The 21,397-nt window shown below is 34.7% G+C and overlaps 2 protein-coding genes across 7 annotated transcripts; one reads left to right on the forward strand and one right to left on the reverse strand.

The window, feature by feature from the left end:
• Window positions 1–331: 331 nt before the first annotated feature.
• LOC106109249 (cytosolic 10-formyltetrahydrofolate dehydrogenase) lies at window positions 332–15,413 on the reverse strand. Its single transcript, XM_013290665.1, has 15 exons — window positions 15,191–15,413; window positions 14,938–15,079; window positions 14,081–14,178; window positions 9,566–9,702; window positions 8,670–8,821; window positions 8,222–8,340; window positions 7,625–7,879; window positions 6,713–7,317; window positions 5,954–6,281; window positions 5,210–5,372; window positions 3,932–4,050; window positions 3,118–3,315; window positions 2,451–2,623; window positions 1,133–1,332; window positions 332–583 (listed from the first exon to the last, which is right to left on the reverse strand). The coding sequence occupies exons 1-15, from the start codon at window positions 15,215–15,217 to the stop codon at window positions 528–530; spliced, it is 2,772 nt and encodes a 923-aa protein (XP_013146119.1). The 5' UTR covers window positions 15,218–15,413; the 3' UTR covers window positions 332–527.
• LOC106109259 lies at window positions 15,104–19,270 on the forward strand. 6 transcript variants are annotated; one of them, XM_013290704.1, is made up of 4 exons: window positions 15,104–15,119; window positions 16,691–16,830; window positions 18,438–18,681; window positions 19,066–19,270. In XM_013290704.1, exons 2-4 carry the CDS (start codon window positions 16,810–16,812, stop codon window positions 19,233–19,235), a joined length of 435 nt encoding a protein of 144 aa, XP_013146158.1. In that variant the 5' UTR covers window positions 15,104–15,119; window positions 16,691–16,809; the 3' UTR covers window positions 19,236–19,270. The 6 variants fall into 6 exon arrangements, with proteins under 6 accessions (XP_013146158.1, XP_013146148.1, XP_013146141.1 ...); XM_013290694.1 differs by lacking the exon at window positions 15,104–15,119 and adding an exon at window positions 16,094–16,299; XM_013290687.1 differs by lacking the exon at window positions 15,104–15,119 and adding an exon at window positions 16,448–16,600.
• Window positions 19,271–21,397: the final 2,127 nt, after the last annotated feature.

Raw genomic sequence — 21,397 nt, forward strand, 5'->3', positions numbered from 1 at the left:
TATTCCAGAACAGGATGACACTTAAATTCACAGGCTATAGCTTGCTAGCTATATACGAGTACTATCTAATCGCATAACAATACATTGTTATACGATTATATTTGTGGTGTACGAAGTTCACTTATTACTACTTATACAAAATATGTGAAAATAAGCGAACTTGGTGTATTTTTTTAAACTTCAGCTTGGATAGCGCGTAACTGTCCCATTGGACAAGACAACTAATGGCTGTTCTCCGAGATCCATTGAGCAGTTTTGGCTACAAACTCAAACACATCCATCCATCTAAACTTTTGCATTTATAATATTAGGATTAATCAAGAAAAACGAATTTTATATACAAAAAAAATATTTATTCAAGATGTGTCTATTTCCACTGGTGCTTCTGCATCAGTGGAAAAGGCGTTAAAGATTTCTCAGTCATACAAATATATCATTGATTCATAACCAATTTTTTATACATATATACATATATACAAATAAAAAAAAATACATTTCAATAGAAAAATAAAACAAAACAATCTTATTTAATATTCAATGGTGATGCATTTCGTCTTGAGATACTCGTTGAGAGCTTCTTGACCTGAAAAAAAGGAAAAAACATAAAAAAATATTCCTGTACTAGGAAATTGATCAAAGAGATATTACCAGCCAAAACTGTGTAAAAATTACCACTTTGTACCAGGGATAATAAAAATGAATCGATTTTTGACTTTTCGACCTTGAGATACTTTGTTGTGTTTTACGTCGAAGTGACATCTGAGCGTATTTTATGAATGGAATCAGACGATTGACGTCAATTGTCTATTGACAACTCCGGTCGCGTTTTAGTCGTTCGAAAATAGTCGTAATGTTATTTTATTATTTTTAGCTCAATAGTTGAATATTTTCGCGTCAATTTTTTTTCCGTTTATTTTATAACAAGTAGAATCGTTTAAAAAAAGAGAAAAAATACATGCATAGGGAATATGCATGTATTTTTTTTTATTTTTTTAATTTTCACGGAATTGTCACGGAAATTGAGTTTGACAAGTGTATATCAGAACTCATTCTTAATTCTAAATCTCGATTCATACGGTCTTTGCTTAGAGGTTGTTTTTTAGTTTTTCCAAGATTTAGTACTAGTATATACCTAGGTCTTTCCCGAAGCCGGATTGCTTGAATCCTCCGAAGGGCGCAGCGACGTCCGTCTTGTTGTACGTGTTGATGAAGACAGTGCCGGCGTCCAGTCTGTCGGCGGCGGCCAGCGCGCGCGACACGTCCCGCGTGAACACGCCGCTCGCCAGACCGTACTCCGTAGCGTTCGCGCGACGCATCACCTCATCTATGTTCCTAAAATACCAGATTTTATTTTATAGACTAACTGTTGCCCGCGACTTCGTTTACGCATTAAGATAAATAAGCCTATAATATGCCCTTCTCAGCTAGCCCTTCAGTGAGAATAAAAAGTTTCATCCATCCTTTAGTCCCATTATCATCAATAAGGTGACAGATGAAAACGTTATGAAATAAGTTCCAACCGTCCCTTCGTCGCATAAGGAGGGACGGATGAAACTATTTCTCTCATCTGTCCCCACGTGGGGAATAGAATTAGTTTTAGTAAGTGACGGTTGAGAATAATCCGAAATCGGCCCAGCCGTTTCGGATTTGACCCGAAAAACGCGGCTTGTAGACAGACAGACAGACAGACAAAAATGTTTTAAATACGATTTTCGTTATCAGCAACGTAAATACATCATCTCGAAATCTGGAATTTTCTTTTGATATTACAGACAGACACTTCCATTTTATTATATGTATAGATATATATAACTTTCAGTTAACTTACTAAAAAATAATAAAACAAAACAAACACTGATAACTTGTAATTAGTCTTAGCAGAGTAAGAAAAAGTGGAGTTTATTATAATTTAGTAATATGCTTTATTACTTGTAAATATAACACGAGATTGCCCTAAACTTGGTAACTATAGTGCCTTTCAGAGAAAGTACCTGTGAGAAAATTTTATTTATTATAACATATGTTTCTTAAATATCTTTTTTTTTTATATAAGGTGACAAACGAGCAAGCGGCCTGAATCCACCGAAATGGAAAGCGACTACTGCCCATAAACATCCGCAATTGCAAATGCGTTGTCTACCCTTCATTGACGGAGGAGGAGACGCACATAAAGAGGACATTTCCCCTTCCTATTTTCTTCCTATAATCCACTTTTCCTTCCCATTCCTTCCTCTTAAGAAAATGATGGAAAGTAAAATGGACTAAAATTAGGCCTTCGGCACCACACTCGTCAGACAGAACACGGAATTGCTTCCACTTCACGCCTGTTTTCTGTGTGGTCGTGGTATTACTGGGGGCGAGCAGGCCCTACCGCCGGGCTCTACCACTGTTAGATCTATCTTCAGTTAAGAATGAAGTTATGTCCCCAAATATATATTTTTAATACTAACTTGCTAGAAAACTTGCTGATAATCATAATAGGTCCGAAAGACTCCTCCTTAGCGATGTACATGTGGTCCTGTACGTCCGTGAACACGGTGGGCGTGAAGAAGTATCCGGGCCGCGCCACGCGCCCGCCGCCGTATACTAACGTAGCGCCCTCCTTCACGCCGCGCTCGCAGAACTGGGTCAACAGGAAAATGTGTTAAAACATTCATAATTCCTTTATTAGCCTACTAGCTTTTGCCCGCGACTCTGCGTGGAAATAAAAAAAGTAAGTAGCCTATGTGTACTTGCAGATTATCCGTCAGATAAAATTTTCTTGTAAAAATCCCTTTTTGACCGACGTCCCAAAAGAAGGAGGTACTCAAGTCATCTGCATGTTTTTTTTTAATTTTTTTTTATGTGTGTTACGGCATAACTCCGCCGCTAGTGGACCGATATTGATAATTCTTTTTTTATCCGAAAGATAATGCCTGCAAGTGGGTCCCATTGTTTGATTTTTTTATCCTAAACAAATATGTCACACAATCGAAAATTAAAAAAAACGCATTGAGCTTTAGATAGTGAAGGGACAGCTCTCATTAAAAGAGTCGAATTTGTAGTTTTCATGTTTAGTTTTGTAGTCTTTAAGGGGGGCAACATACAGTCTAATTTTAACAAAGAGTATAGATATACCTCAATAAGTTTATCCATATGTGCCTTGTGGTTCTGAGGTCCGTGTGCGGTGCCGCGGTGCAGCGGGTCTCCTATCACCATCTTCTTGGTCTCAGAGACGACTCTGCGTACGAACTCGTCGTGTATGCGCTCCTCCACGAACAGCCTGCCCGCCGCTATGCAGTTCTCGCCCTTGTTGAAGAATACTGCCGCCATACCCTAGGAAACCCATCAGATAAATATCTATCTTCGTATAAAAACTTTATTTTACTAGCCCGTGAGTTTCCGCGTGTAAAAAAGTAATTAACCTATATCTTCCAGATTATCTTCTACATTTGTGCTAGTGTTTAGTGTTTTTGAATAAAAAAAAGTCAGAAATATACTGTAATTGCTGATATCTGCTATTATGTGTTTACGTTTTATTATATTAGTATAGAATTGCTATCTTTGTCGTTTTCATGCATGTGTCTCGCTCGCACAGACCTTGTAAAGTCTTACAGCCTTACAAATAAATATGGTGTAAAAATACATTTTGGAATAAACTGAGTATAAGCAAACATTAGTACTAATATTTGGATTAATTTTTTATACTAGTACGGAGGGTAGCTGAACAATTTGCTAAAAAGCAAACTACCCTACAGACTTGCTTTCATACTTATTTATGTACTTTACTGTTTTGTGTTTATTATGTAAATAAATGTACATTAGGTTAATTTTGTGGTAATTTTTCTTAAAATAATTACTTTTTTTCCAATATTTGCTTATATTCATTTTTTACCGTTTTCATTTGTAAGGCTGATAGTTATTAAATAACGTTTTTCTATAGTTTACTTACATTTCTGATGGCTTTATCAAGGTCACAGTCTTCAAATATGATGAGCGGCGACTTTCCGCCCAACTCCAGTGATACTTTCTTTAAATTGGACACCGCACAGGAACGCATTATTGTTTGACCTGAAACATTAAAATTTAAACAAAAACACTATAAAATTAATTTAAATTACACTAAAAAACACGGATAACTAGAAATTATGTTTGTAAAAATCGGAATTTCAAGTTCATAAAGTCTTTATAAAGGATTTTAGCATATTTAATTTAAAAAAAAAAAGATTTATGTAATCGCAAGAGATTCAAATAGCATTTTTTGACAATAATATAATTGTAAAAATGTGCTTTTCTATTGTTTTTATATAACATAAGGTTGCAAACGATCAATCGGCCACCTGAAACCACCAAAATGGCGAAGCGACCGCTGCCCATAGACATCCGCAATTGCAGATACGTTGCCTACCCTTATACGACGGAGGTGGAGATGCACATAAAGAGGATATTTCCCCTTCCTATGCAACTCTCCCACCGTCAAATCCACTTCCTCTTCCCAACTTCTCCTTATAAGAAAAGAGTGGTAAAGAGAAAGGGTCTTAAATTAGGCTTTCGGCACTACACTCATCAGACTGTACACGGAATTGCTTCCATTTGACGCCTGTCTTCTGTGTGGTCGTGGTATTACTGGGGGCGTACCGGCCCTGCACTACTAACATGTTAAAGTGGGCACTACCACTGTTACCAAATCCAAATGAAGATGATAATTGACAATTTAGTAGGGATTGTTTATGTAAAATCAGGTATGAATCTTTTCGATTTTAGATTTTTACTATTAGAATTCGGGCAACACTAGATTATAGACTTAAATGTCACATCCCTAGCTGACAGCTGTCAATGTCATTAGAAGGATTGATTCGCGCACATTCCTGGCCAGTTCTCTAGTGGCGTGTTTTTAAATATCGCTAGTTACAATTATTTTTATTACGAGCGTCGGTGGCTCAGTGGTTGGCACTTGACTTGTAATCTACAGGTCTTGGGTTCGACTCCCGCCATGTACCAATGTGATTTTCGATTTTTTCGAATTTTCATGTGTACATAATTTACCTGACGTTTTTACGGTGACGGAAATTCAAAGAAATACAAAGATATGTGTGAAGTCACGGTACCCGCAGTGCAGCGTGGTTGACTATGGCCTAGTCACCAGTACTTAGAGCTCTGACCTCTTCGGTGGGGACGTATAGTGAGCTGGTGATGATGATGAGTTACAATGATTGTTAAGTAGGTATACCGATCTCAGTGCTGCCGGTGAAGCCGAGCTTCCTGACGAGGCTGTGGTCAGCGAGCGCCTGCCCGCAGCGCGCGCCCGAGCCGGGCAGGATGTTGACGACGCCGCGCGGGATGCCGGCGCGCGCGCACAGCTCCGCGAACTTCAGCGCGGTCAACGGACACACCTGTACCACACTTGTATAAATAAGTTTTTTTTTATAACTTAAGGTTGTAAACGGGCAAGCGCCCACTAGAATTCGCCAAAATTACGAAACGACCGCACCCATAGACATTTACAATTGCAGATGCGTTGTCTACCCTTATACGACGGAGAAGATGCACATAAAGATATTTCCCCTTCTATGCATCTCCTCCACCGTCAAATCCACTTCCCCTTCCCAACCTCTCCTTATAAGAAAATGGTGGTAAAAAGAAAGGGACTTAAATTAGGCCCCTGGCACCACACTCATCAGACGAAACACGGAATTGCTTCCACTTCACGCCTGTTTTCTGTGTGGTCGTGGTATTGCTGGGGGAGAGGTGGCACATTCGTGCGAAAATGTTAAAACTGGCTCTACCACTGTTAAAGTTATTTTTTATTAGTAAAAATAAGATTTACTAATACTACAAATAACATAGAAAAAAAATATCTTTGATTACAGTTGGAATTTTTGGTCAAAGTAATAAATTTTTCATCTATAAAAACCGTACAAAAATACAGATAAAACCCGATAATACAATTAACAAATAACTCAGTAATACTAACCGCGGCCGGTTTCATCACGACAGTATTCCCTGCAGCGAGGCAGGCCGCCATCTTCCAGGACAGCATCATCAAGGGGTAGTTCCAGGGGGTGATGAGGGCGCACACGCCTATGGGCTCGCGCTTGGTGAGGGCGAGGTTCCTGTTGGGGCGCGCGTGGCTGACGGGCAGGGTGGCGCCCTGGATCTTGTCGCAGCAGCCGGCGAAGTACCGCCACGTCTCTATGGACATGCCGACGTGCGTCTTCAGCGCCAGCGTGTACACCGCGCCGGAGTCCAGCGACTCTATCGTCGCTAGTTCCTCTTTGTGCTGCTCCATTAGGTCGGCTAGTCTGTGGGGAATTGTTGGCAGTTCAGAGAAATAGAGAAAGAAAGAATTCTTTTGGGCAGCCAAAGAAACATAAAGAAATTGAGAAATGGTAAAGGAGAGAAAGGAAAATAGAGAGAGTTAGAGCGAGGGATGGTAAGGTAGAGAGAAAAGGAAACGCCAGAATAGAGAGAGAGAGAGGGAGAGCAAGGAATGGTAAGGGAGAAAGAGTTAGTGGCGGTAAGGGAGAAAAAAGAAAGACAAAAATAGACAGAAAGAGCGAAGGATGGTGATGAAGGAAGACATAAAAAGTTGGTCTTTCGTTCTATTTCTATTTCCCTACGCTAAGGGAGAGAGACGAGGAAAGCGAAAAAGAGATAGTAAAATTTATAGAAGACAAATTACTCTTAATTATAATACCCTCCTTACTAAATTAATATAGAATTGTATACTCACTTGAAGAGTAACTGTCCTCGTTCTCTGGCGCTAATTTTAGACCACTCTCCTTCTTCGAAGGCGACCTTAGCAGCCTTAACCGCCTTGTCGACGTCACCCTCAGACGCACTCTGCACCTTGCAGATAACTGATTCATCTGACGGGTTCACAATCGTCAATAACTTGCCGCTGTCAGAATTAACGAACTCTCCATTTATAAACAACTGTGTAGGGAATTTAATCTTCATTTTATTCACTTCCATTTCAACCCCATCGTAGACTATCTCCTTTTTATCCAAACCTCCCCTAGATTTTAAAACTGCGATTTGACAGAACTCCTCGAATGTCGTGTTCATATAAATGTCTTCGTTTTGCAGTTCAATTTTTGCTAAATCTTTAACTTCCTCTACCAATCTGACGACGTCCATAGAGCCGGCGCCTGACGCGAAGAAGTCAGTCTCATCTTCTATGTCAATTCTAAGTATCGCTTTCCAAACGTCGCGAGCGCCCTCTACGAACTGCTTCTCTTCTGCAGTTAATTCTAGAGATACCTTGGATTCGTTCGCTTTGAAGAAATTCTGCGCATTTATCATTTTACCGTTCACTTTCAATCTTTGAACGTTTAACTGAAAACGGGGGAAAATAATTGGTTTAATAAAACATAATAATGCATCTCTATTTGTAATCGTTAAAAATACATAAAATAAAAGGAAATTTTAATAATGAGACGGCACAAAGACAATACGGAAATGGTCCTTCGAGTCGGATATAAAGCATTCTTTCTTCATTCTTTCTTCTAATTCTTATTAATGGCAGGCATATTATTGTTAACTATCTCATAAAGACACATTTTTAAAATCACTATTAAATACGAGATTTAAATGACATATCCATAAAGATTTGTCCATAGTTAAGAATAACACTTAAGATTACCTTAACACCATCATTAGCGGTAATAAGTAACCCTGCGTCATGTATAACAGCGGGTGTGTCAAGGCCGGGGATGACGAGCGTGTCTCCACCAGCCTCGTACTCCGCCTGCCAGAGGGAGGAGCCGAAGAATTTCACCTCCACATCCTCCTCAACACCTTCTTTATTCTGACCTTTGATGTAGGTGGTGGCTCCCGGCGAGGAGTCCAGACCTCGGATGAAGTTGTGTAGTGCTATACCACCTTTAGACCAATCTATCTGAAAGGGAATTTGGAGGTTTTGTTAATTTTATATTACTAATGATGATTTATTAAATGTATCAATTTTAAACACCCTTAGCTGTTTTAAGAGTCAAAAATTTCGGATAAAACCAATTACTACGTCAGTTAGTTGTCAAAAATTTGTATCTATTGAAACAACTCAAAAACTATTGGATCTATTTAAAAATCTCTTTCACCAAATCTGGACATGCTTTTTTTATTATTTCCGCACGGATAAGTAGTAACTAGTAGTTAAGTTATGTCTAGAGTACATTGTAATATGTACTCTAGACATATTATTACAGTTAGTAATAGCCTCATAGTAATAGTATTTACTAACTTGGTGTGTCTCAGGCTTGAAGAGTGCAGGATCGTAAGTGGCACCTTCCTCCGTCTGCTGTATCCTGGGCGCGGTGCCGTTGGACACCATGTTCACTGACTCCGCCAGAGCCTTGATACCTGATATAACATTAAACGTAGGTTTTCACTGCACAAACAAAATATATCAATTTGACAATATTTTTTTGACACAAAATTGTCTGTTTTACGAGTGTTTCCGCTGAAAAATATAAATTAATATTTTCGTATAAAATCGACAAATGCGAAAGTTTAGATGAATGGATGGATGGATGTTTGTTTGTAGCCTAAACGGCTTAACGGAACTGGATGAAATTTGGCATAGATGTAGAGCATAGTCTGGAAGAACACATAGGCTACTTTTGTTTTTTTTTTAACTCGACACGGACAGAGTCACGCGAAAACTAGTATAGAATAAAAAAATAACTTACCTTCAGGGTATAAGTATTTATTGTACAATGTGTCAACAGTGTCATCGATGGTGGCAGGGAATGACTTCTGCAGCAGTATGGGACCTGTGTCCAGACCATCGTCTGCCCAGAAGATTGACAGACCGCAAGTCGTGTCTCCTTCTATTAATGTCCTATTAACAAATTATAAAGTTTAACTCCCAAGGATAAGTTTTGATTGCAGAAATTTTCCAAAAATTTGCAATTTTTAAAATTCAAGAGTGAAAAGTTTAGATGGATGGATAGCCAAAACCGCTGAACGGATTTCGATGAAATTTGGTATAGATGTAGAGGATAGTCTGGAACACAGGCTACTCTTTTGTAATTTTTTTTTTATAATTCCACGCGGATGGCATCGCGGGCGAAAGCAAGTATTTATATAGATATTTAAAAATGTAACAGAAAGAGATTGTCTCGGGTATATTCTGAGTTACGTCGACAACATTAGCTATAATCATTATTGACATATTCTTAATGTATTTCCTTTCACTTCCTCCGGTTAACGTAATGCAATATGCAATCTTATATTAAACTAAAACGGATAGAAGCAAAACTAATATAAAGAGGAATGATTTGTATTTTTGTATGTATTGACATAACTCAAAAATGATTGGAACGATTTTATAAAAATTTGACGATTAAATATCTAACGTTATCAGTTAGTAATATAGGATATATTTTTATTATATTTCAATTTCACACAGAAGACGCGAGGAACAGCTAGTATTATGAGTAATCTTACTTATGATGGAATTTTACAACAAACTGTCATAAATGCTATAAAAAAACATAAATAATTATCGAGATTAAGTAATTATTGTGGGTAGGAAATAAATTTCCTCCACTGCACAAACAGGGTGTAATTAAAATATGTTTACCAGTTAATAGACGACGCGCCCCTATGCCTGGGCAGGATGCTGGGGTGGTAGCAGATACTCTGGTACTTGGGGTGCATTATCACCTCCATGGGGATGAATTGTGAACAGAAAGGTAACACATTGATGTCTGCATTCACCTGTAATAGTTTTATAAAATTACCTTTATAATAACCGTTTCTACAACAAAACTATACTTCATGTATAAAATGCTTTCTATGAAACATTAAAAGAAATGACTAGCAATGCGCTCCGGCTTCGTACGGGTGCTTATACGAAAATGTATTCTTTACATAAGAAACCTCTACAATAATCATATCTCTACTGTAATACATGCATTATACATATAAACTTTCCTATTGAATTACTTTATCTATAAAAAAATTTGACCAAAATCCATTGCGTTTTAAAGATCTTAGCATAAGTACAGATAGACAGCGTGACGCGACTTCGTTTTTTACTATGTAGGTCTATCTTACTAATATTCTAAATGCGAAAGTTTAGATGGATGGATGGATGGATGGATGTTTGTTAGAGTTTGTAGCCTAAACCGCTGAACGAATCTCGATGGGATTTGACATAGATGTAGAGTACAGTTTGGAAGAACACATAGGCTACTTAGTTTTTTTTTAATTCCACGCGGACGAAGTCGCCGGCGAAAGCTAGTCAGTAATATTTGTGAGATGTTTTCTAACGTGATCCTTTGATTAAGATTTCTTGGTGTACAAATCTAATAAAATGTCGATGATGTTACAAAAACGTTTTCACGAATATTCTTGATAAGCCCCCAGTAAGAAAATGCACGTTTCTTTTTGGTTGACTCATTTCTCGTGTTATATCTTTTTTACCAACGTGTTGAAAATATATTGCGTCTAACACGCGCGGTTATATAATTATTATGTTTCGATGTTTCTTTGAGTTGTATTAAAAAACCAAGGTCATATGGACGGATGTTGGACATTTTAGATATTGCATAGTCATTCTTATTATCGTATATTTTGCATTTACATATGTTTTAAATATATGTAAATCAACACAAACTTGATTTCTGTATATTTTCTTTAACATTTCAAAAATCTTAAACTATTATTTATTTCTGTATAAACAATTACATCGCAATAGGAATTAAAACATACTTCATCTATAACTTCTATACTACAATATTATAATAAAGCGTAAAGACACACTGCTTTGTGGCGTAAGATGTCAGTAATTACAGCATATTTTTAAATAATCTGTATTTAAAAAGCCCTACATTTTCGACATGCTTTAGGACATTTGCAATTGAGAATTTGACAAATTTTAACAATTATAATAAAGATTTTATTTAATTCATGCAGATGAAGTCGCAGGGGAACAGCTAGTAATAATAAATGTTAAAGTTTGCAGTGAAGATGTCTTGCGTAGTGTCATTTTATTTCCGCGCAAAGTCGTGGGTATAAGCTGGTATCTTATGTTTAAGGTAACAATTGGTGGCCTAACATTAAATATTAAAATAAAATTAGCACATCATAATTTATAATGATCGTAAGTTTTCCTTCCATCGCAACACCATGGTGATAAACTATGGGTTATCTGTGACTTGTCGATACCATAATCTATGTTTATATAAATAATATATATTGCAAAAATCTTAATAACCTTTAACATAAGGTCTTTATAAACGGGAATACTTCGGAATTACACGAGTATTAAATTTGAGAAAATATCTAATCGCTATTATGACAAGTTATTTATGTTATGCTATACTATTCTACAATATATTTTAACTAGCTGTTCCCGTGCGGCTACATCCGCATGAAATTGTGAAAATTTTATTTTGATGTGTCAAATTATCAATACCAAAAGTCAAAATGACATGTCATGATAAACTTTGGCAATCTTGCTTCCTTGATGTTGGTAGCAACTTATGGACTCTTTCCCACATTAGGGTTTACATGAAAATATTTACCCAATAAGTTCAATGGCATGAAATTATATAGCCTCAAGCGTGACGTAAGTTTAGGGCGTTTTATTAAAAAAAAGAGTTTTTCAAAAATATGCTGTAATTGCTGACATCTTACGCAACAAAGAACTGTGTGTTTACGCTTTATTATAATAGTATAGAAGTATAGATAATTCTGAGTTATTTTATTATGGTAACATTTAAACAATTTACTTCGAAAACTGCATAAAATTGCACTTTCTTACGTCATATATATGTGGTTTTTGTTATACATAAGTTTTGACGAGAAGTAATCCTAAACCATACAAAACACATACGAGAAGGTCAAAGTAATTCATCAAATTGGCCACTTTTTGTCGAATACAATGTAATCATTAATACACGCAACATAACTGAACATTAATAAAAAATGAAATTGATAATAAAACAATAAAATAATGTATCTAATTATCTAAAATTATTAGAAAATAATACCTCAATTAATTTTATCTTAATCTACACTATTATAATAAAGCGTAAACACACACTTCTTTGTTGCCTAAGATGTCAGCAATTACAGCATATTTTTGAAAAACTCTTTTTTTAATAAAAAGCCCTACACTTACGTCACGCTTTAAGCTATATGTTTCACGCCATTAAACTTAGGGGGTAAATATTTTGGAAAAAAACCCTAATGTGGGAAAGAGACCATAAGTTGCTGCCAACATCAAGGAAGCAAGATTGTCAAGGTTTGTCACGTCATGTCATTTTGACATTTGCTATTTGTAATTTGACAAATGTAAACAACAAAATATAATTTTTCATAATTTTATGCGGATGAAGACGCACAGGAACAGTTAGTAATACCTATTTTCTAACCTGATGTCCATCAAACAAATATCAGACGAACTACAAATGCGTTGCTAACCCTTTACATAAACGATTTTTATAAACCCTATGAGCGGGTTACCTTTGACTGAACTATCGCACAACTGTCGATTGTTTCGCAGCACATTCAACTGTTTAGTTACACAACTAAAAATTCGAATAGAACCTCCATACAGAAATCAAAGCGAGACTAAACTGTTATGCGATAGTTTAGTAGATTACTAAAAAGTTCAGGACTAGGTTCACCATGATTTGTTAAACTGGAAGTAATATAATGGTCTTTTAGTTAGAAATTGGTGTCGATTATGATAGTGAGGTCGTGAGTGCAGTGGGTATTGTTGAGGAACACGCGACACGTCTGTGATAGTCATTGGACATGCCAACTCTTGTTCCAGATAACTTAGATTTATGAATAAACGAGATGGAAATTTACAAAGCGATTTAATGGAGTGTTTATCTAAAGTAAATGTGGGAAAAAAGTTAATTAAGGGAATATAGAATAATCTATATGAATGTATTGAAATAACTCAAAAACTACTGGGCCGATTTCAAAAATTCTTTCATCAGTAAAAAGCTATGTTACATCAGTAACTTAATGTTTAATTTCATGCGGGCGAAGTCGCGAGCAACAGCTAGTGTTGAATAAAGTGATTTCAAAGTTCGCACGATATACAACATTCTAATGAGTATAAAAATTGTCACTATTCAAAGTCAAAAGAGTAACTGTAAATTTTTTAACAAACAAATATTATAAATGCGAAAGTTTAGATGGATGGATGGATGTTTCTTAAAGTTTGTAGCCTAAACGACTGAACGGGTCTCGGTGAAATTTGGCATAGACGTAGAGGATACACTAGAAGAACACATAGGCTACTCACTTGTATTTTTTTAATTCCACGCGTACAGAGTCACGCGCGAAAGCTAGTAGAAAAAATTATAATCACGTTTAAACACTGATATTTTCTAAAATAAAGTCACAGACAATAAATGTTGTCAGCCAGTGGCATGTCTAAATACAATTTCTTATTTCCACTAAACTCAAATATACCTATTGTGTCTTATCAGCCTGGTAACAGGCTTTTCAACATTTATATTATATCTTCGCCAATTAATTAAAAAACAGTAAAGTAAAATATACAGACATATTGAGTACCTACTTTTGGGAAGGCGATCAATACCCTCTGTTCCCTTCATTAAAAAAAGGAATTATCAAAATCCAATAGCGGCGGAGCTATATTGTAACACACATAAAAAAAATAATAATAAATATACAGACGAATTGAGTACCTCCTTCGTTTTGGGAAGACGATCAAAAAAAAGATGACAGTATTTTATTTAAATTTGACTTTAAACTCGCGATAGTTGTAAAATAGTACGACGCAATTGTTTACTGTAGAACTTAGACCCAAACTAACTAAAAATAGTATTGGTCAACAATTTGATCATACAATTGCAAAAATAACATTGTACATTTTTAATGTAATTCTATAAAAAGGTCCCAATCCAGTAATAATAACGAAGTAACGGCCCGAGCCGAGGCTCCTGAGGGAGCCCTCGAGCTCTCATAAAAGAGGTTTAGGCTAAGCGCCATCTGCGCTGGGCCACCTCAAGCCTGGTGAATCTGTAAATGCCTCTTCAAGGCAAACAGTGACAACTCAGTCACAAAAAAAAAAAATCTATAAAAAGACCTTTCTAATAAAACTTACAGATTTGTATTGTTCCAATACTTCAGGTATGACCTTCCCTTTGACCCTCCATGTCTTGTATTTGAACACTGGCTTCCCATACTGTGCAGCAATTGTTGCTAGAATAGAAACATTGCCAATTGTAACTTTTGTATATGTAATTCTAATTAGAATCTTATAAAAGTTATTGGAAAATAGGTTTTAGTTATATATGTATGACATAAGCTACTTTACTTTTCACTAATATTATAAATGAAAATGTTTAAATGGATGGATGCATAGATGTTTGTTAGAATATTGGCATTTTTTTGTTGAAATTTGACATAGACATATGTAAATCATAGTGAGGAAGACATAGGTTACTTTTTTTAATGTTAGCAAGCTAGTTTATTAAATAGTTTATTTATTTTTATCTTATAGACTTTCATAGATCAGTAACCATGGTCATTGTTTAAAATATACTGTTTTATTTAATTTATTTTAAGAAACATTCAACTGAATAAGATTGTTTAACATAAATATAAATAAAATATTAGAACATATTCAATTTATATTAAATTTTTATTTATAATAGATTTGGACTTCTATAGTGAAGTACTCTATTGTCTGAATATGCAAAATAAATTTAGCCATGCATATAAAATTATTTATAACATAAAACAATACAAAAACATATTTGCATTTAAAATATAAATATCTGTATTTTGGATAAAATATAAAACTAATATTACATTTAATTCACACTGCAAAATAACACACAAAAACATTGGTATTTCATACTCTTCCTTAAATATGTTTTAGCAATAAAAAGTGGTTAATTTGAATTGTATGCCATCAAAATAGAATTGAATACTGAATATAAATAAATTGAAACATACCAAGTGGATCCTCTCTATTGCCTTTGTCCAGTACTGTGAACACACCGACCACTTCGTGACCGTCTTTCTCTAGCAATTTAAATACTTCCGCAGCGAATGTACTCTGACCGATGATAGCAACTCGAAGTTGCTTCTTCGGTGCCTGGAAAATGTCAATAAAATCATCACTGATTCAGATAAAAGTAAGGTTAAAATTGCATCACTTTTATATAAATAAATATACGTGTTAATAAAGAATAATTGGTTTATTTACCTCATTGGGCACAGCAACTGGCGGCATTTTAAATGTCTAATCAACTAGAAGTGTGTGCGGCCGCGCCTCTTGATGGATGCCGTTCGAACTAACTTGAATCCATCGCTCCGTTCGTATTTAACGAACCGTCTCCAGCATCACCTCAACCTTGACATCACTTATCATTTCACAACTACAAATAATTCAACTCATTGTGATTCTAACCGCCAAAACGACGTATAAATTTGACGTTTCGTGACATTTGTTATCAATTGCCAATGTACGAAATCGTTTCAGCCAATCGTTTTGTTACATTGTCGAGTGTTTTAACGTGATTGGTCAATTTGAGTCTTCCACTGAATAGCGTTACCAATTACAATTACGCGCCATTTTTGAAAAAGAAAACAAAACACTACATTTTAGATTCAATATTTTTGTTTTTTTTTTACGTTATTTTATATTTCAAGCAGTGGCAGTAAATTAAAGATAGGTTTATTTTTACGTATTAATCCTAAAACATATGTTTAGCATGGTTTAAATACAGTCATTACAAATTGCAACTTATTAATATATCAACTGTTTCAATCGACATACATAAGTAAAATACATTATTTTAGTCAGCCGTGTAACCATCATAAGCATGACAATTATTTTAAGAGATTTTTAACTTTACACATATGGCATGTGATAATGTTTATTTTTTAATAATTGCGTCTTGATAATATTATCTTCAGGGGTTACCATAACTTAAACCATTCATTTTAAAACTTCTATAAATTATCACTAACTGAACAGTTCCAGCATGTATGTACATATTTCCATAGTATACTAAACTTAGTTTGATCCTTCCGCAGTCGATTGTTGTTTTAAACAAAAACATATTTATGAAGATTACTTCTATGTTTTTATACAAAACAATAGAAACCTTTACGTTAAAATTCTTTACAAGTTGCAAGGATAGTCTGTATCTTTGAATCAATGATATACTAGCGTTTAAATATAAATACAAAAGTTTTTATTATCCTCCCCCTCTTATCCTACTTCTGTAAGGTTGGCACAATAGATTTTCGTCCTCCAGGCAAGGTTATGACAAAAAGATCTCAATCAATTTGGTTAAATATATGCTTTAGGTTAGTTTTATAATATTCTTATTCCATTTATTAAATTAAATAGCTTCTGTAGATTTGTTTTTAACTCTGACTTTTAGATAAGACTTGGGATATGTTTTTGTTAGTATATTTTTATGAACTTAAACAGAGAGATAGTGTACCGAACTGGTGATCGATCCGGTACGTACCGGTTCCAGGCCGTGCACAGAACAATGACAATAATATTGGGAGCAGCGCAGTAAATAGATAAGGCCTTTCTAATAAACGATACAATATCCTCTGTAAAATGGTCAACAATATATAGAAGGAATAATGAACCAAGGTCGTTACTATGAATTGTGTAAAAAAATTCTAGCATTTTAATTAACTAGAATGCATCAGCAAGCCTTGTCTATAACAGTCACATTTTCAGGTTCACACCACGGCTTAGAGCTAGACTTGGAACCACTACATCATTACGTCATCCTGAGACGGTCCGGAAAAAATAGATAAGCAGACTTAGATATTTTCAGTTCATTCTACCGGGATTTAATGTTGTTTATGGCAGCAAAGGTAAGGTAACTATGAACTAAGAGTATGTAGTGATTTACATGTGAGTTAAGGATTTAACAGGGAAAAGTCATCCTTTGCACGCTTTAAATGTAAGTAATTTTACATATAAAATTGTTTAAAGCTAAGTGTTTATTGTTGCGCTAAAAATAGCTACACAAATTGTATATAAAATGTATTTCAAACAAATGTTAGGAAACTGCATACGTTTGTAATGTTCACGAAATAGACTCATTTGCCAATACGTAATGGAGATATGATTAAAGAGAACCGGTTGAAAGCGGTTCGTGGCGTGCCTTCGCGCCTCGTTGTGCCAGCCATTTGACCCGCGATAAACTTATAAAATATTGCCCACTTCTACAAACCGTATAATTATTATAACATTACCAATATTTGTTAACAATTATGTATTTTTATATAAGTAAATTAGTTGCTCCTTTCATAATAACTAAGTTCCCCAATTATGTCCTCATCTGTTTGCTAATTTCTCTAGCAATCTTGGCCATAACAATAATGAGAAAGATTTTAAATGCTCTAAAGGCAAATACTTTCTTATTTAGCGCCTTTTAATTGAGCAGGCAAATGTGTTCCCTTCCCAATCTTGTTAACCGACTTCCAAAAAAGATTCTTTTAGGTCTGAATCCGAGCCTTTTTAGCCACCATTTTGTCTGTGTAAAATTTTTTAATTAATTTCGTCCTCTTAATACATAACCATAATCATTTTACAACTATAATCGTATAAAATCTCGTGTACATCATAATTTTGAGCATAATAACCTAAATTTCTGATCAGAAAGAAGTTGATTTCGTTTTGAGAATTGTCACAGAACTGTTCGCTTGGGGGCCAGAGATCAATATTGTTCGTTCTGTTTGTGATGTTACGTTTGGGAGTTTGTTAAAACACCATTGTTTGTGGCCGAGACAATACTGGACACAATGTTTTTAAAGAGCCACTCTGATTTCAACAACGCCATATAGTTACACACATCGTCAACCGTGCTCTGTTAAATGAAAAGTTTTTAATCTGTGATGGCTACAGTTTTAATTGTGTTCTTTTTAATTTTATTAATCGAGGTAGTTACTTCATATAATTTAACAATTAAATTTCCAATGTGGTGTACTATTGGTTTTAAAACGTGTACTTTCAATTTGAATATCTTTCTCGATGTGTTGAGTTAACTGTGGTATGTTTAATTTTTAACAAACGCTTTATTGTTGCTTATACGAATTTCTAACAATTTTTTAATGTTGCTGGAAAGCTGTAGATCTAGTGAAAATTCGTTTTTAAGAATTTGTCGCGTTTCGAATAAAACTATTTTTGATTTTTTAAGCGGTTTATTTACGAGGGATAGTTATTACTCCACGATATTAATTTAGTGTTATTATAAGACAGAAATATGTCCGGGTAAAACAGTTTTTCTTTCTCGGTAACTGTAATACATTTAGAAATGTTACACAAACATTTACAAAGGCAAAACACTAAAACAACTATAGTTCCACCACTCCAAATTCCATTAAAATATGACGTCAGATTGGCTAATGAAGCGAAGTGTTTGATATTCGTTTCAAAGTTTGACAGGTAAACCTTAACTATAACATGCTTATTTCAGAATCCAGTGAATGCTTCAAAGTTAAAAGACTTGAATATGAATGATTATCCTTTGACGAAGTCATTGGGCTTCTCTCTGGACAGCAAGCTGGGGAAGAAACTTGAGGATGCAATGTTCAGCCAGGGTTACATGGAACAGTATCAAGACGTGATGCGGGCAAGCCGCGAATCCTTCGAAAGTTTTGAGAGGGACAAGGAAAGGAGGCGGCGACGGGGTAAAAGTTCAACTGAAATAGACAGGGAAGGTGAGTAATTAATCTTTACACAATACAATTCCATATCTTATTCCTATCCTCTGTTTTATACTCGTATTACAAAAATGAGGCGATTTGAAACGCCTGTTAAATTTGAAGAGCAATATCTCTTGATTCATTTTTATCAAAAAAGTTGTTGTTGCTCGCGATTTCGTCTGCGTGAAATTAATCAATATAGTTAATATTAGTCACTGATAACGTAGCTTTTTAATGATAAAACAATTTATGAAATCGGCCTAGTAGTTTTTGAGTTATTTCAATACGTAGAAGAATACATTCTTTCTGTTTTTAATATTAGCTTAGCTAGTTACGAGTAATGTAACTACGATTTTCATCATTTTTGCATATTATTTGATTGTTTTTTTCAATCATCAGGAATCGTTGAGCGACGTCGCGGAGCCGGTCGGCTACGTTCAGAAGTAGGTCGTCGACGTGCGCGCTCGCAGGCGCTCCGCAGAGACAAACTGAACACGCAAAGTTTGCGTAGCCACCTCGAGCATTCCAAACAATCCACGCAGCGAGACTCAAATGCGGTGCCCACATAAATCAGTACATATTTCAATAAATTGCAACATTTTTACATCATTTTTAATTTCATACCAACCTTAAAACGTAAAATAACAAACATCTAAGTCACTGGCTGTACAATCTCTCCTTACTCCGGAGAAAAGAAAACAAAAGTCAAATGTCATTTGTTTGACAGTTGACATTCGTAACAAAGTTTACTATAGGGTAGTTTCTTTATGTAAATCTAGATGGCGTTGCTTTATTTGGAACATTACTGTGAAGAAAAGTTTCTAATTTCATCCAATTATTTTAATCATCATTAAGAATTTTAAAATTCTAACTGGATTCTTGTTTATTTTAAAATCGATAATATTAGGCACGTGGTGGTAATTAAAAAATGCTACATTCATTCAAGACTCAAAGGTCAAAGAAAAGATACGAAAACAATTGAATTATCAGATAAAAGATAATAAATATAAAACATTTGACACCGTATGACGCCAAGTGATTTATTGAATTGTGACGTCACAAATACAATTAAAGGTTGATTAACAAAGACTTAACGGAATGAAGAACAAAATGTGGATAATGTTATCGTTCAAGAAACCAATATTGTAAGATAAAGGGTTCTCCAGGTATTTATAAAAATAGGAAGGAACATAGGGATTAAAATAATCCAATACGATAAAATTATAATTGTATCCTATCATTGTATCATACGAGATAAACGTTATACAAAATAACAATCTTATCAGCCAGTCTCTTCCGATGACGAAATATTTTTTTTATTAAAAAAAATATAAAAGAGTTTCTATAGGTGTATTTGTACAGATCTGTGGCAAAGTTTATCAAAGCTTTATCCGTGAAAACGAGAGTTATTTAAACTTGGTATTTTAGAATAAAATTAAGAAAAAGCAAAGGAACAAAAGTTAGGATTATTTGATAAAATCTGATTGTTAGATAGGAGCGTGACTGGGAGGACACTTATCTCGAAAACTTGTAGTTTACGAGTATTAGAAAGATATTTCGTAAATTGGTTTCGATAAAACTTCTTATACTCGATTACTACGGATTCGAATTTTGTATTATACGTAGTTAGTAATTTAAAGGAAAATAATTGTTTTGGATAATTTTTGTGGCTAAAATTACTAACTCTCCTGATGGACAATTTTTAGTTCAGCCCACGTACTTTTAATCAGTACCGAGTTTTCTACGCCCTCATTTATCAATTTACATTTAAGTTAACAATGTAATTTACAGACTTTAAGCGGCCATTTTTGTTTAGCGCCCTGGCTGGTAATCCAACATCGCCCGAACTGGCTATTTGTAATTAGAAGTGGTATTGATAGGAAACATGAAAATCTTTTATTTCTATTTACAAATAATGTATCTTTGTGCATGTTTATCAAAGTTTTCACGAATTATGTATGAAGATACAAGGAAAATAATAAAACAATTGCATGTGCAGTTTATTTGTAACTGGTTAGTGAATGAGTCGGCACTCCGGTGAAATCCCGTGTCCCAGCGACATGTGATGTTTGTTTCCATTGTCTAAATGAGATTTTTATAAATAAAAATTATATTTTTTATGCATACGGCTTATTGTCTGATATTTAACAATTTCCTGAACTACTAATTAAATGTTTATTTCGATATTAAGTTAGTTTTGTATAGAATTATGTATAATGCTTATTTGTTCTTTAGTTTTCGTGTAATATTTATGTTAAAAAAAAATTGTGCGTTTAAAATATTGTGTACTAAGCTTTATCAATATTCCTAACGAAGGAAATGTTCGTTCTTAAGCGTGTAAATGAGAATTTTGATAAGAAATAAATCTGCAGATATCTCGATTATGTGTAATATATAAAGTGTACATAACCTCTGATGGTTATTGTTTATCATAAGTTGAATCACGCATCATGTTTCGTGCAAACGTGATCATGTCTCCTACATTATTGTTAATTATATCGTGTCTATTCGGGATTTCTTTGCAGGTCTGTGAACTTTGTTTTTAATAATACATATTAAATAATTATTATAAATGCGAAAGTTTAGATGGATGTATGTTAGAGTTTGTAGCCAAAACTGTTGAATGGATTTCTATGAAATTTGGTATACATGTAGAAGATAATCTGGAATAACACATAGGGTGCTTGTTTTTTTTTTAATTTCACGGGAACGGAGTCGCTGGCTAAAGCTA

Source organism: Papilio polytes, unplaced genomic scaffold (genome assembly GCF_000836215.1).
Source record: "Papilio polytes unplaced genomic scaffold, Ppol_1.0 DF824269.1, whole genome shotgun sequence".
Lineage (NCBI taxonomy): Eukaryota > Metazoa > Arthropoda > Insecta > Lepidoptera > Papilionidae > Papilio > Papilio polytes.